Raw genomic sequence first — 16,521 nt, 5'->3', positions numbered from 1 at the left:
TGGTACTGTGCAGTGTATATATACAGGACAGGAGAAGTGGTAATTTGCAGTGACAAACTCTTCAGCGCAAGCTGCAGTTAGAAGCATTAGAAGCTATTAATTAGTGCACAATATACAAGACCAGCTTTTCAAAATCAAATCTGTGTCTGGATTGCCCATCCTAAACTCTTATAACTCTGAGTTGTCCAGTCATTTGTTTATTTACCTACCATAAAGATAAGTGGAAAAGCACGTAACCTCAGACTCCACACAGAATGCATAACTCACTGATACACAATGGTGCACTAACAACAGTAGCCAGGCAGGACATTTTATGACCTAACAGACCAGCCCACCGGGCATCTGCCCAATAAGACTGATTGGCAGTCCGGGCCTGGCCCAAGACAGAGCCTTGAGGATCACCAACAGAGAGAGGGCTGGATGCGGAGGTAGTATGGGAATGGGAGATGCTAAATGTGTGGTTAGAAAGGTAGGAGGAGTTCCAGGATAGTGCAAGGCCTTTGACACTAAGGGAAGAGAGGATCTGTAGTGGGAGGGAGTGATCGACTGTGACGAAGGCAGAGGATGGATTTAGCAGAAAGTAAGTTGTTAGTAATGGATGGGAGCCAGATTGTAGATTGTCAAAAAGTGTGTCAGATGAAAGGTGGGCAGAAAGTTCAACATGGACATACTGTTTTAGGAGTTTGGAGGTGAACGGAAGCAGCAATATGGGAGAATAGCTGGACATAACCGTTAGGTCAATGGATGGTTTCTTCAGGATAGGTGTAATTGTGGCACGTGTGAAAGCAGAAGGGAAAGTACCAGAAGTTAATCATAGGTTGAAGAGATGGGTTAGGGCTGGAATAAGTGTGGTGGTGAGGTTGGGGAGGAGATGTGATTGTTAGAACCCTCCTATTTGTCTTTTCCATCTTGTGTTTTGCGGTCACGTGACCATCAGCCTTTATATTCCAGCTCCACCGTTTTGGCTGTGCTGGACTTCAGTGTTGTTTGACTGTTTTGCTAGCCAGGTGCTTCTGTGCCTATCTCTGTCAGTTCGCTTGGTCCTTCTGGGACCTCTAGTACCTTTTTGTCAGTTTATCTTTTTGTGTTCTGCAACAACCTTCTCTGTTCAGGAGGTGTTCCATTTTTGTTCCAGTCCTTAGTTCTTTTAGGGACCCCTTCCTTTATACTATAGGTCTTCATTCAGACTAGCCGAGGACTAAGGTGGGTCTGTTCGCAAGGAACAGGCAGCCCGCTACATCGTAGGGATTCAGCTTAGTCTTACTGTAGGGATAGCTTTCCCCTTTCTTTCCTTAGTACTTGTTGCAGATCATAACAGTGATGGGATGGAGTCAAGTGCAAAAGTGGTGTGGTCCGATTTGGAGAGAAAATTAGTAAGCTCTCCAGAGATGGTGGAGAGAAAGATTATGGGGGAAGGGAAGCGGTCTGTTATTCACAGGGGTTGTGGTGGTTGAGTAGTAAAGACTTGCCTGGTTTGGCTGATCATGTTTTTAAAATGTGTGGCAAAGTCTTCTGCAGAGATGAGGGAGGTCAGAGGGGTCAGTCGTGGGTGGAGGAGGGATTTAAAAATGTTTAATAACTGTTTGGGATTTTGGGATAAAGATATGAGGGTTGTGAAGTAGTCCTGTCTAGCAGATGTGAGGGCCGAATTGAATGTGAAAGTTGCTTGTTTGAATGTGATGAAGTCTTCTTGCGAGTGTGTTTTCTTCCAGCACCACTCCCTGGACCATTGTCAAAGCTTTTTAGTGAGATTTTTGTGCCACAGTTGTCTATTGATTTGTCGCACTCTGCTATGCACAAGATGGGCAGCCAAGTCAATAGCTGATGCAAGTGTGGTGTAGTACAAAATGGTGTCACTGTCTGTGTCATGGAGTGAATATATGGAGGACAGCGGTAGAATAGTCAGAGAGTATGTGAATGTTTAGGTGTGTACGGTTTCTGCCAGGGTTGTTGGAAATGGGGGGCAGGTGAGGAGAACAGGGATAAGAAAGTGCGTAGATGGTGGTCAGATAAGTGGAGAGGTGAGATTGTGAGGCTAGATAGGGAGCAAAGGAAAGTAAAGATAAGGTCTAATTTACATTTGTCTGTGTGGGTGGCTGTGGAGGACAACTGACTAAGATCAAACGATGAAGCAAGCAACAGGAGTTTGGAGGCTGCCTACTGGTGGGTGTCAGTGGGGATGTTGAAGTTACCCATGATGATGGTGGGAATATCAGCATATAGAAAGTGGAGAAGCCAGGTGGAGAGGTGGTTAATACAGGCAGTGGCCAGGCCCGGGGGTCGGTATGTAACAGCTACATAGAGGGAGAGTGGAGACGGACAGAGTGCACTTCAAAAGAAGGGAGGATAAAGGAAGGTAGAGGTGGGATTGGGTTGAAGGTGCAGTTGTTAGAAAGGAGTGCAGAGAAGAAATTCTAGGCTGCTAAGCCGGGGCATGATATGTGTATTGGAAGTGGGCTGTCAAAGAAAAACCAGAGCCAGCTAACTTGTGCAACATAAGAAATGTTCTGCCACATGCATCCATAAAATTCATCGCCCTGTAAATGTAATATATTTTTTTTTAACATAGATAGTGATATAAAAATAAATATAAAAAACATTTAAAATAAAAACCTAATTTAAACAATATGTCATTTTCTGATTCTTTTTAACCTGCAATTTTCACAACACAGCTTGAGATGCTGGGAAATATCATATACAATATTTGATACAAAACCTCTCTATGCAGTATCAAAAAGAGGTATAACAAGATATGTTATGTTGTATTATGGATCTGTATAATGTGGATCCATAATTTGTCTTGTGTCCTTAGGCCTCTTAGGCTCAGTTGGTCAAGTCATTGTGATACAGTCCAGAGTCTATAGCCTTAAAAGAAATAGATGATTAAGCAGGAAATTATTAGAGGACTAGTAAACCTACTGGCTTGTAGCCTCCATGCTTTCTGCATATGCACAGTGTACACAGAAAGCTGCCAATCAGTGACGTGAGCGGAGTTATACAGAGCTCAGCATTCAGAGAACTGCTAGATCTGAAGCAGAGAAAACCATGATTGTATCAAAAATGCAGCAAGCAGCCCAGTAAATGATACATTGCGAAGATTAGGGTTTCTACACCTACATCATGCTACTCTCAGATGGGTTAGCAAAAACCTTGTGAAAGGTTCGCATTAATGGCGGTCCTAGAAATTTTCAGTACCGTGCAACCTGGCATTGTCATGTACAAACACGTCTTCTCGGACACTTTAATGTTCCTTCATAAATGTCTCTTGATGGCATTGTTCACAAGGACTCCAGACCAATCTCGGGTCGCATCCAAGACAAAAATGGGACTCCTCACCAAAGAGAATAGACCTCCATTCCAGTCTCTATTGCCATCTTGCTCCGTACTAAAATAGCCTTTGAGAGTGGTGATGTGAGATCAATACAACACCTGTAGCTGGATTTCACTTGCATTATAAAATGAGTCAATAATCGCCATTCTTCAAATCTGATGAGATCACATGGGCAACGCCATAAGGAGGCCTTCACGAGGGAACGTCACACCCGTCCTACTCCCCAGATTATGATTTGGGGAGGCATAATGTATGGTAGCAAGACACCCTTTTAACTGCATTCCAGGTATAATAACAGCTCAGCATTACATTGATTTGGTCATGGAACCAATGGTACAGCCATTTCTCCAAAGTGTCCCATGAGCTGTTTTTCAACATGACAACTGCAGGCTGCATGTTGCTTGTGTTACTGGGAACAGCCTGCATGGCCGAAGGCTGCTATCATGGCCTGCAACCTCTCCGGATCTGTTTCCCATATATCACATAGGGGACATCATTGATCAGCAATTGCAAAGATAGGTGCCAGCAGCGGATCTTGATGATTTGTGTGCCCAAATACATTCAGTGTAGCAGAACATTCCTCAGACAACCATTTATAACCTCATTGATAGCAGCCAAGATATGTAACTATTTCTGCTTGTGGATCTCATGCTCCATACTAAATAAATTGATATTTTTTGTTTCAATTTATTTTATAATTTTCATATCATTAACATGTCTATCAATCCTGTGATTTCCATAACTCCATGACTTTTCTTTCTTGGTGTTACAATTTCAATGCGGAGGAGTATATATTTCCTATCATTTTAGCACATGGGTGGTTTGTAGTCTAATTTCTCTATGTTTGTAACCTGTAATGTGCATTACACAACAAGATAACACTAAGGAAAATAAGATTAATATGCTATTGATTAAAGGAAGAAATGAAGATTAATACTTGTCATTGATGAAATCTCCACTTTTATGGATTTGGTTTTCAAGAGTAAAGTTGAAATGATAGTTTGAAATATTCTCTCCGTAGAAGTATTTCACTCTCAATGCATATTCATCCGCTTGCAGGTGTTTAATGACATCGGAGAACCAGACGGATAACCCGTAATATCTGAGAAGAGAGAGCGAGAACTCTTAGCGACAATAAAGTCATGCATATGACATTGGCTGGGGTCTGACTATTCTCACGCCCTAAGGTCAGCAGAAACAATGCTGCAATATCTTGAACAGTCGCTTTAAAAAAACACATTGTAGGCAGGTAAGAACATTGTGGGCTCTTCAAACAGCTGATTGGACAGGATGCTGACAGATGGACCTCTGCAATCTAATATTGGTGGCCGATTCTAAGGATAACTGACCAATTTTTAAATAGTAGAAGAAAAAATCAGCACTCAAGTGTGACTCAAGTGAAGCCCTACTCTGTCAACTCATCACTTTATACTGGAGTGCCGTATATTATTCATTCATTGACCAACTTTTAAAGGCTGGATAATCCCTTTAAAGGGGTCTATAACCCTTATTCATCTATGCCCTGATGGATTGTGCATGAGTGAAATGCTTCTGATTCATTCAGAGGCACACTAATTAATCAGTAGCGTCTGATAAGTGGCATGTGCCTGTGTGCCTCGTCACAAATCTTACTCCTGTCAGCAGCTGGAGTAAGATTTCTGGTGTAAGGAACATCTCAATTTGTAATGAGTTAGACAAACTGTGGTGTCACGCCCACTCCGCACCCCATCCCAACCCAGCTCTGCTCATTTTTTAGAAACTGGCATGAAAAAAAAAGTCGCATTTTTTTTTGTGCAACTCCAAGTTTTGCCGGCTTTGCCAGAATTCTGGCATAATTTTTTTGATGAATTGGGGCCTTCATCTCCAGAAATTGTGCCACTCTTGTATGTCTGTATTGCAGCTTTATTCTGTTCAATTTAATGGAGATGAGCAGCAAACTAGATAGATAGATAGATATGGATAGATAGATAGATAGATAGATAGATATGGATAGATAGATAGATAATAATAATAATATTTTTATTAATTTAGCGCCAACATATTCCGCAGCGCTTTACAATTCAGACATATTATCAGCACTGTCCCCATTGAGGCTCACAATCTAAATAGATATGGATAGATAGATATGGATAGTTAGATACATGGATAGATATATGGATAGATAGATCGATGAATAGATATGGATAGATAGATAGATAGATATGGATAGATAGATAGATAGATAGATAGATAGATAGATAGATAGATAGATAGATAGATATGGATAGAGAGATAGATATGGATAGAGAGATAGATATGGATAGAGAGATACAACCCCTGGCAAAAATTATGGAATCACCGGGCTCGGAGGATGTTCATTCAGTTGTTTAATGTTGTTGAAAAAAAGCAGATCACAGACATGGCACAAAACTAAAGTCATTTCAAATGGCAACTTTATGGCTTTAAGAAACACTAAAAGAAATCAAGATAAAAAATGTGGTACTCAGTAAAGGTAATTTTTTCAGACCAAGCAGAGGGAAAAAATTATGGAATCACTCAGTTCTGAGGAAAAAATTATGGAATCATGAAAAACAAACACACAAAAGAACACTCCAATACATCACTAGTATTTTGTTGCACCACCTCTGACTTTAATAACAGCTTGCAGTCTCTGAGGCATGGGCTTAATGAGTGACAAACAGTACTCTTCATCAATCTGGCTCCAACTTTCTCTGATTGCTGTTGCCAGATCAGCTTTGCAGGTTGGAGCCTTGTCATGGACCATTTTCTTCAACTTCCACCAAAGATTTTCAATTGGATTGAGTTCCGGACTATTTGCAGGCCATGACATTGACCTTATGTGTCTTCTTTCAAGGAATGTTTTCACAGTTTTTGCTTTACGGCAGGATGCATTATCATCTTGAAAAATGATGTCATCATCCCCAAACATCCTTTCAATTGATGGGATAAGAAAACTGTCCAAAATATCAATGTACACTTGGGCATTTATTGAAGATGTAATGACAGCCATCTTCCCAGTGACTTTACCTGACATGCAGCCCCATATCATCAATGACTGTGGAAATTTGCATGTTCTCTTCATGCAGTCATCTTTATAAATCTCATTGGAACGGCACCAAACAAAAGTTCCAGCATCATCACCTTGCCCGATGTAGATTCACGATTCATCACTGAATATGACTTTCATCCAGTCATCCACAGTCCACGATTGCTTTTCCTTAGCCCATTGTAACCTTGTTTTTTTCTGTTTAGGTGTTAATGATGGCTTTTGTTTAGCTTTTCTGTATGTAAATCCCATTTCCTTTAGGCGGTTTCTTACAGTTCGGTCACAGACATTGACTCCAATTTCCTCCCACTTGTTCCTCATTTGTTTTGTTGTGCATTTCCTGTTTTGGAGACATATTGCTTTAATTTTCCGGTCTTGACGCTTTGATGTCTTCCTTGGTCTACCAGTATGTTTGCCTTTAACAACCTTCCCATTTTGTTTGTATTTGGTCCAGATTTTAGACACAGCAGACTGTGAACAACCAACATCTTTTGCAACATTGCGTGATGATTTACATTCTTTTAAGAGTTTTATAATCCTCTCCTTTGTTTCAATTGACATCTCTCGTGTTGGAGCCATGATTCATGTCAGTCCACTTGGTGCCTTTAACAACCTTCCCATTTTGTTTGTATTTGGTCCAGATTTTAGACACAACAGACTGTGAACAACCAACATCTTTTGCAACATTGCGTGATGATTTACATTCTTTTAAGAGTTTTATAATCCTCTCCTTTGTTTCAATTGACATCTCTCGTGTTGGAGCCATGATTCATGTCAGTCCACTTGGTGCAACAGCTCTCCAAGGTGTGATCACTCCTTTTTAGATGCAGACTAACGAGCAGATCTAATTTGATGCAGGTGTTAGTATTGGAAATTAAAATTTACAGGGTGATTCCATAATTTGTTCCTCCGAATTGAGTGATTCCATGATTTTTTCCCTCTGCCTGGTCTGAAAAAAATTACCCTTACTGAGTACCACATTTTTTATCTTGATTTCTTTTAGTGTTTCTTAAAGCCATAAAGTTGCCATTTGAAATGACTTTAGTTTTGTGCCACGTCTGTGATCTGCTTTTTTTCAACAACATTAAACAACTGAATGAACATCCTCCGAGCCCGGTGATTACATAATTTTTGCCAGGGGTTGTAGATAGATAGATAGATAGATATGGATAGATAGATAGATATATGGATAGATATGAGATCGATAGATGATAGATAGATATGGATAGATAGATATATGAATAGATATGAAATCGATAGATAGATGATACATAGATATATGGATAGACAGGGCCGGCTCCAGGTTTTTCTGGGCCCCGGGCGAAAGAGTCTCAGTGGGCCCTTTTAACACATACACGATTCATGATGCACAGATACGACGGAGAAATAAATATATAAATATATATATATATTTATTTATTTATTACACATGGCCCAGCCTGCCCCCTCATCCTTCACAGACGCAGACATATGCGCGCGCACGCACGGTACGCAGACATATGCACGCACACACGGTACGCAGACATATGCACGCACACACGGTACGCAGACATGCGCGCGCACACACGGTACGCAGACATATGCACGCACACACACGGTACGCAGACATATGCGTGCGCACACACGGTACGCAGACATATGCGCGCGCGCACACGGTACGCAGGCATATGCACGCACACACGGTACGCAGACATATGCGTGCGCACACACGGTACGCAGACATATGCGCGCGCACACACGGTACGCAGACATATGCGCGCGCACACACGGTACGCAGACATATGCGCGCGCACACACGGTACGCAGACATATGCGCGCGCACACACGGTACGCAGACATATGCGCGCGCACACACGGTACGCAGACATATGCGCGCGCACACACGGTACGCAGACATATGCGCGCGCACACACGGTACGCAGACATATGCGCGCGCACACACGGTACGCAGACATATGCGCGCGCGCACACGGTACGCAGACATATGCACGCACACACGGTACGCAGACATATGCGTGCGCACACACGGTACGCAGACATATGCGCGCACACACGGTACGCAGACATATGCGAGCGCACACACGGTACGCAGACATATGCGCGCGCACACACGGTACGCAGACATATGCGCACGCACACACGGTACGCAGACATATGCGCGCGCACACACGGTACGCAGATATATGCGCGCGCACACACGGTACGCAGACATATGTACATATACAGACATACACATAGATAAAACAGACAAATATATATACACAGTCATATACACTGACATTCACATACATGCACTCACACAGACCCATTACTAATATTTTTAATATGGGGATTGGGGAAGCCTCACTCACCTGTCCCCGGTCCAGTGTCCTGTCCAGCAGCTCCTCGGGTATGGGGCAGTGCAGGGCCCCCGGCGTGTCACAGACTTCATGGCCCTGGAACATCAGAGGGGCCCACTTGCGGTCGGGTCCGGGCCCCTCCCGCCCATCTGTGCAGGACCTCCGCTCCGACGGTGTTTGATTGCCGGCACTCCCCCAGACATGGCCGCACGCTGTGCGGCTGTGTCTGCTAGTAATGATGCGGCAGGAGCGACACACAAGCACAATTAAAGGTGCAGTGCCGTCGACCCTGCCGTGTCATTACTAGCAGACACAGCCGGACAGCGCGCGGCCATGTCTGGGGGAAGTGCCGGCAATCAAGCAGCGCCTGCGTCCCTGAACAGGTGCCGAGGAAGCGGCCAGGGCCCCGACAGTGAGTGGGCGGGTGGGTGTGTGGGCCCGGCCCCGACAGTGAGTGGGCGGGTGGGTGTGTGGGCCCGGCCCCGACAGTGTGTGGGCCCGGCCCCGACAGTGAGTGGGCGGGTGGGTGTGTGGGCCCGGCCCCGACAGTGCGTGGGCCCGGGCCCCTACAGTGAATGGGCGGGTGGGTGGGTGTGTGGGCCCGGGCCCCGACAGTAAGTGGGCGGGTGGGTGGGTGTGTGGGCCCGGGCCCCGACAGTGAGTATGTGTGGGCCCGGGCCCCGACAGTGAGTGGGCGGCTGGGCCCCTCTGATTTTCCAGGGCCCCGGCACTTGCCCGGGTACGCCGGGTGCTGACGCCGGCCCTGTGGATAGATATGGATAGATAGATGATAGATAGATATATGGATAGAAAAAAAAGGCTGTATTCAGTCGAAACGTTGCCACAGCTCTTGCTGAGCTAATAAATCATCTATTTTTGGAGTGCTGTTTCTACTATTTTTTTCATAGATATATGGATAGATATGGATAGATAGATATGAGAGCGATAGATAGATAGATAGATAGATAGATAGATATATGGATAGATAGATAAATAAGGAGTTATAGGCTGCTGCTGAATTAAAAGGGAACAGGCTGCTGTCAGCTCATAGGAAGAGAAAAGACAATGGAAAGGAGTGAGTAAAGAGGCAGAAAGTGTTGAAATTACGCTGGAGAGTGCCATTTTTTTTGTATTGATATTGTTTAATAAATTATGTATATTATTGCAGAGTTGTATTTATTTTTTAATTAGTTAGCTAACCACTTTAATGAAGTTTTGCAGTTTGTATTATGAAATCTGGTGACAGATCCACTTAATGAAGTGGTAAGTACTTGGGGTAACGATATATAAAGATTAATGGATGAGTAGAGCTGAGGCTTGCATCTGACTCTAGTGCCATTATTTGATGATTTTGAAATCACTATAGTTTTCATATAAAATATATAAAAAACAATTAATTGCAGTTTTTACAAATGTAAAAGAACTTTATGGGACCAAAGGCAAAACCTACCCGAATGACAACGTGAGCCATACTACTGTCAGTTTGATAGTGTTTTCTTTGACAGGATAATCAAAGCATTTCATGAACGTTACCCATATCTGTAAAATAATGGATAATATTAACAATAATGTAGGTAAATGATAGAGCACATCACAATACAGAACATTTCATATGAGAAGATAAGGGTAATTAGGGGGCAGGATAATTACAGGCTTTCATTTTAATTAATTTTCATACAGAATGTGAAATGGGAGAAGTGTAGGAGAGACAGTCATCTACTGGCTTATTAGTGAGATTAAGTATCATCAGGTTAAGTTTCCCTGTCACTCATTACACAATGCTTCTGCTCTTATAGAGAGGTAAGTACAATTTTGGGGAAATTTCGACTGTATGCAGAAACGAACGCTTTGTGAACGCTTTCCCAAAATTTAAATTTCTCCTTATACTTATATACATTGTAGCTATGGGAAAGAGTTGCGCTTATATTAAAGAAGATTCTGTGATAGTGGGTCAAGAAGGAGGATCCTTGAATAGTGTAAAATCTATAATAGAGTTCATTATTATTATTATTTTACACTCTTATATAGCGCTGTTAATTCCACAGCACTTTACAAACATCATCACTGTCCCGATTGGGGCTCACAGTCTAAAATCCCTATTAGAATATGTTTGGAGTGTGGGAGGAAACTGGAGAACCCGGAGGAAACCCACGCAAACACGGGGAGAACATACAAACTACTTGCAAATGTTGTCCTTGGTCTGGTTTGAACCCAGGACCCCAGCTACAGTGCTAACCACTGAGCCATCATGCTGCTCATTTACAGTTGGGCCCATTCAGATGTGTGACGCATTCCTGTGCATCCCTTGTTGTTAGGTACCTGGTAATTTATAAACTTAAAGGGTATATCTATCTCAGTCATTCGTGGTTGAGATTTAAATATCTATGTGCCGTCCACAATTTGTCTGGGTTACAAAAACTTCAATGGGAGTTACAGAAATAGCGTAACACAGACAACTTGGTTATTTCCAGATCCTTGACCTCCTGTGGCTTATTAGCCAACTAGAGGTTCTCTGCTTTCAAATATGCCACAATCACGCCCATCCTAAAAAAGCCATCCCTCGACCCAACCGCTTTGCCCAGCTATCGTCCCATATCGCTGCTCCCATTTGCTTGCAAACTCCTTGAGCAACATGTTCACACTGAACTTTCCTCTCACCTCTCAAATAACTCTCTCTTCAACAACCAACAATCTGGCTTCCTTCCCTACCATTCCACCGAAACTGCACTGACCAAAATTACTAATTACTTACTTACAGCCAAAGCTAACAGACAATTATCTGTACTCCTCCTTCTAGACAAGTCCTCTGCCTTCAACACAGTTGACCAGTGCCTCCTGCTACACATTCTCTCTTCCTTTGGTGTCAAAGACTCTATCCTGGATCTCCTCATACCTTTTTAACCGCACATTTAGCGTCTCCCACTGACACACTACCTCCTCATTCCGCCCTCTCTCTGTTGGAGTCCCTCAAGACTCCGTCCTAGGACCCCTACTCTTCTCCAGCTATACCCTTGGCCTGGGACAGTTCATAAAGTCCCATGGCTTCCAGTACAACCTGTATGCTGATGACACTCAGATCTACTTCTCTAGCCCAGACGTCACCTTTCTGCTGTTCAGAATCCCAGCTTGTCTATCACATCCTTCTTCTCCTCTCGCTTCCTCAAGCTCAATGTGGACAAATCTGAACTCATTATCTTTCCTCCATCTCGTGTATCTTCCCTATCTGATCCATCTATCTATCACAATAAAGGACATCACTCTTTCTCCTGTATTGGAAATCCGCTGCCTCTGTGTAACCCTTGACTCTGCCCTGTCTTTCAAACCAGTCATCCAAGCTCTCGCTACCTCCTGTCGCCTCCAGCTCAAAAATATTTCCAGAATCCGTCCTTTCCTCAACCCTCAATCTACTAAACTTCTTGTGCATGCCCTCATCATCTCCCGCCTCGACTACTGCAACATTCTCCTCTGTGGCCTACCTGCTAACTCTCTTGCACCTCTCCAGTCTGTCCTTAATTAACTCTGCTGCCCGACTAGTTCATCTCTCTCCTCGCTACTCCTCTGCTACCCACCTTTGCAAATCTCTTTACTGGTTCCCAATTGCCCAGCGTATCAAGTTCAAACTACTAACACAGACCTACAAAGCCATCCATAACCTTTCTCCTCCGTACATCTCTGAAGTAATCTAACGATATATTCCCTCACGTAATCTCTGGTCCTCCCAAAACCACCTCCCCTCCTCCACACTTATTCGTTCCTTACCCTATCGCCTCCAAGACTTCTCCTGAATATCCCCCATCCTCTGGAATTCTGTGCCTTAACACATCCAATTAGCCACCACATTCGGATCCTTCAGACTGAACCTGAAAACCCATCTCTTCAAGAAAGCTCACAACCTGCAATGACCCCGCTGCCTTCTCACCACCACCGGAGCTGCAGTCCCACCACCACCAGAGCTGCTGCAACCCAATCTACTGTCTCCATCACCCTGTAGAATGTAAGCCCCCAAGGACAGTGCCATCTTCCCTCTGTACCAGTCTATCATTGTTAGTTCATTTAATGTAAATATCCGTATTTTGTATGTAACCCCTCTTCATGCACCATGGAATCAATGGCACTATATAAATAAATAATAATTATAATAATAATAGAGGCCACTACTAGGGCATATACAGTACAGACCAAAAGTTTGGACACACCTTCTCATTTAAAGATTTTTCTGTATTTTCATGACTTTGAAAATTGTACATTCACACTGAAGGCATCAAAACTATGAATTAACACATGGAATTATATACTTAACAAAAAAGTGTGAAACAACTGAAAATATGTCTTATATTCTAGGTTCTTCAAAGTAGCCACTTTTTGCTTTGATGACTGCTGGTCAGGCTATCTGGCTAAGGCAGATTAGTAAAACCCGGCAGGGCCTTCATTTCTTGGGGGAGGCAGGCTACAGGAAGGCAGTGGGGCGGCCTCCTCCCTCCAACCCGGGTTTTCCAGTGGCTCTTGCCACAGGTCCTTTAAAAACCCTGCACTAAGGATTAGTGTTGTTCAGTGTTGGGACCTGCTAGGAACATAGCAGGAAAGCTCGGCAGGACTGTGTATAGCTGAACCCACGCCTGGGAAGGCTCTGCACCAGTCAGGCTCTGAGCGACCCGGCATGGCCGTTGCCCACGGCAACCATTGTGTATGGACTTCTGTTAACCCGGCTGCAAACCGGAGGACTTCCTGTTTACCCGTGAGTTGCTGAAATAAAAGCTGTTTATGTTGGACTTGCTTGGGTCATTGTCTCAGTAACTGCACGGTGTGAACACCGCTGCCTTACACCATATAATCCGCACATGACTGTATCAAGAAAGTTTTGAAACAAAACAGCTTTATTTAAAGCATGACATACCAAAGAGAGACAAAAACTGCAACGTCAAAAGGACATTTAAAAAACGCAATGAAAAAAACGCAAGAAACCTAATTTACCTAATTGGAGTAGAAATTCTGCAGAAAATGTATAACAGTAAAAACTCATCCAACACTCATTGTGGGAACATAGCGTAAAGCATTGATCCATCTATAGCAATAGTGATTTCAGCAGTGAGTACTAATTTTGCCCCCATGTAACTATGCCCCTGGTTATGGATCCCAAACATCATTCTTGCCTGCCAATGTCCTGGCCATATATCTTCCTCATTGGATATGCTGCTGTGTATGATATGGTATAATCGCTCACCTGTCACCTCCTATCTATCCTCGTCCCAGACTGTTTTATAAAGAAGCCAGTTCTAGAACCTAATGGGTTTCAGAACATAATGTGCCGGCTGGCACAATGCTCTTCTGTTTGGACTGCCAACTGCTTAATATTTTATAGGATGAATGCACTGGACTTAATGCAGCTTGCACTTTTGGTAGCTAATATTAGCTAATGCTGGGCTTGCTTTTTAAGACTGCAGGCAGATTTTATCTAAGGGAGCTTGATTTACCTAGTCAAACATAAGGAAAGGATTTGTGGATATTATCACAAAAGATAACATTTCTGGTATCTGGCTAATCACAGATTAAGCAGACCTCTGATGTAAATCTAGATGACTTTAATACTAGTAGATCTGTATCACTGGTTCCATACTGGTCTGAATCCAGAATAGGATTAGAGAGGATTATACAGTATCAGAGATTGTATTATGTTTTGGCATAGACTCATGTTTTATTCAGTGCTTAAAAACAAGTTATCGCTAGTGATGAGCGAGCGTGCTCGCCACTGCTTGATACTCGATTTAGCATCGGGGTCCTTGGGCACGCGCGTTACTTCATGGAGTATTGAGGGTGCTCGAGCACCATGCTCGAGTCCCCATCCTGCATGTTTTGCGGCTGTTAGACAGCCAAGAAACATGCAGGGATTGTCTGCCATACATGGTAATACCGTCCAATTACAATGGACCTTCCCAGCATGATGATATCAGCTGTCTGCTTTACCTTGGCTGGTTATCAAAAATAGGGGCGACCCCACATAATTTTTTTCATTTATTTAATCATAAAAAGCTGCCCGATAAGCTCCACACACAATGCACTAAAGGGTGCAATGTTATAATGTGTTGTGGGGTTGTGAAATTATCTATCTCATCTATCTCTTTATACAGTGAGGAAAATAAGTATTTGATACACTGCCGAGGGAGCTGAAACTCAATGTTGCCCAACAACAGCCCCAAAACCTGAAAGATCTGGAGAAGATCTGTATGGAGGAGTGGGCCAAAATCCCAGCTGCGGTGTGTGAAAACTTGGTCAAGAATAACAGGAAACCTCTGACCTCTGTAATTGCAAACAAAGGTTTCTGTACCAAATATTAAGTTCTGTTTTTATGTTGTATCAAATACTTATTTCATGCAATTTAATTATTTAAAAATCATACAATGTGTTTTTCTGGTTTTTATTTTTAGATTCTGTCTCTCATAGGTGAAGTGTACCTACGATAAAAATTACAGACCTCTCCATTCTTTGTAGCTGGGAAAACTTGCTAAATCGGCAATGTGTCAAATACTTATTTTCCCCACTGTATAAGATTTTTTCCTTTTTTCAACTAGCTTGTATTGTACTCTGAAATACTTTGGTGCCCTTATTACACTCCATCAAAAATGAGAGAATCCAGTTTCTATTGACGCGCCCCTGGGCCTGTGTCGCGCTGCGCTGCGCATGCGGGAGCTTACCCGGAGCCGGATCTGTGGAGGGTTGTAGTCTCGTGGCGGTGACCCGGTCCGTGCCCAGGGAGTCAAACTAGACGGCAGTCCATTAGTAGTAAATGGTTGATGACTACGCCACCCGTTGAGTGCAGCCAGGGGGCTGCTGCTGCAGGGCAGACCGCTGAGGCCGATGGTGGGATTGTGCAGCGTGATAGTATAACCCCCAACGGGAGGGGTATGGCCTCAGGGCAGCCGACGTGGATGATGGGGGTAGCAGGAACCACTCAGAGACGGTACGGTGTAGTTCAGGGTCTTTACTGGTAACAACAAAAGACCCTCCCGGAGTACTTGCTAGCGGATGGGGCCTGGTCAGTCCTTGAGCAGATGGGATCTCCCCTGGCCAGGCGTAGTTGTAGGCCTCCCAAACTGACTGTACTCTTCTGGCTACCTTGCTAGGAGCTGATGTAAGTAGCCCACGTCCCTGAGTGTACCGTGTGGTGCTCACCCGTATGGCCGGTGACTCGGGGCCTTCTAATGGCTTCCGCTCCACGATGGCGGTGCTGGTCCCACGCGTGTGACCGTGCCTTCGGGCTTCTGGGCCAGAGGACCTGAAATCCCCTGCCTGACGGATTCTGCTGCTGGGCAGGAATTAGTCCCCACAGCCTCGGACTCCGGGTCCGGTAAAAAGTCTTCTTAGTCAGGGCGAACTCTGCAGCTGCCAGCCCCTGACTCCTTGTAACTGCTGTTTCTTCCTATGCTGTCTCTACTTCTTCTCTTCTTCTACTCACTCACCCTGCCTCAGCCCCAGGTTTATATAGGGGAAGTTCTTCCCCTCCCAAGACTGGGCAGGAGGTGTGGCATGCACAGGATCCCTGACTAAAGGACCTCCCACCTGCTCTCAGACATAACATTACGTTACTGTGGCAACCAGACCCCTGGGGTGTCACATTCCCCCCTAGTAAAATTTAGTACTCCGGGACTAAACACATTTAGAAAACATAACAAGGCAAAACATTAATAATACAATAAGAAAACACATAAAGATGGTTACGGCGTGTCCGCAACCGGGTGCAGTCTCTGAAGAAAGCAAGGTGTCCATTTCACCAACACAGGGAGACGTAACCAGGTAGGGGTCTGTTCTAC

General features: G+C 43.9%; 1 protein-coding gene across 1 annotated transcript in view; it reads right to left on the bottom strand.

Moving 5' to 3' along the window:
* Positions 1-16,521, bottom strand: part of SV2C (synaptic vesicle glycoprotein 2C) — a 436,269-nt gene that overhangs the window by 41,481 nt on the left and 378,267 nt on the right. Inside the window, exons 8-9 of the mRNA XM_073680145.1 lie at positions 10,167-10,255; positions 4,269-4,433 (exon numbers count right to left, since the gene is read on the bottom strand). Coding sequence (XP_073536246.1) covers positions 4,269-4,433; positions 10,167-10,255 — 254 coding nt within the window. The remainder of the gene's footprint in view (positions 1-4,268; positions 4,434-10,166; positions 10,256-16,521) is intronic.

The sequence above is a fragment of the Phyllobates terribilis genome, unplaced genomic scaffold (genome assembly GCF_046119375.1).
Source record: "Phyllobates terribilis strain yellow unplaced genomic scaffold, ASM4611937v1 Scaffold_1__5_contigs__length_1240528914, whole genome shotgun sequence".
In the NCBI taxonomy this organism is placed as follows: domain Eukaryota; kingdom Metazoa; phylum Chordata; class Amphibia; order Anura; family Dendrobatidae; genus Phyllobates; species Phyllobates terribilis.
Note: the sequence above shows the minus strand (reverse complement) of the source record. Positions and strands in the feature narration are given on the sequence as shown.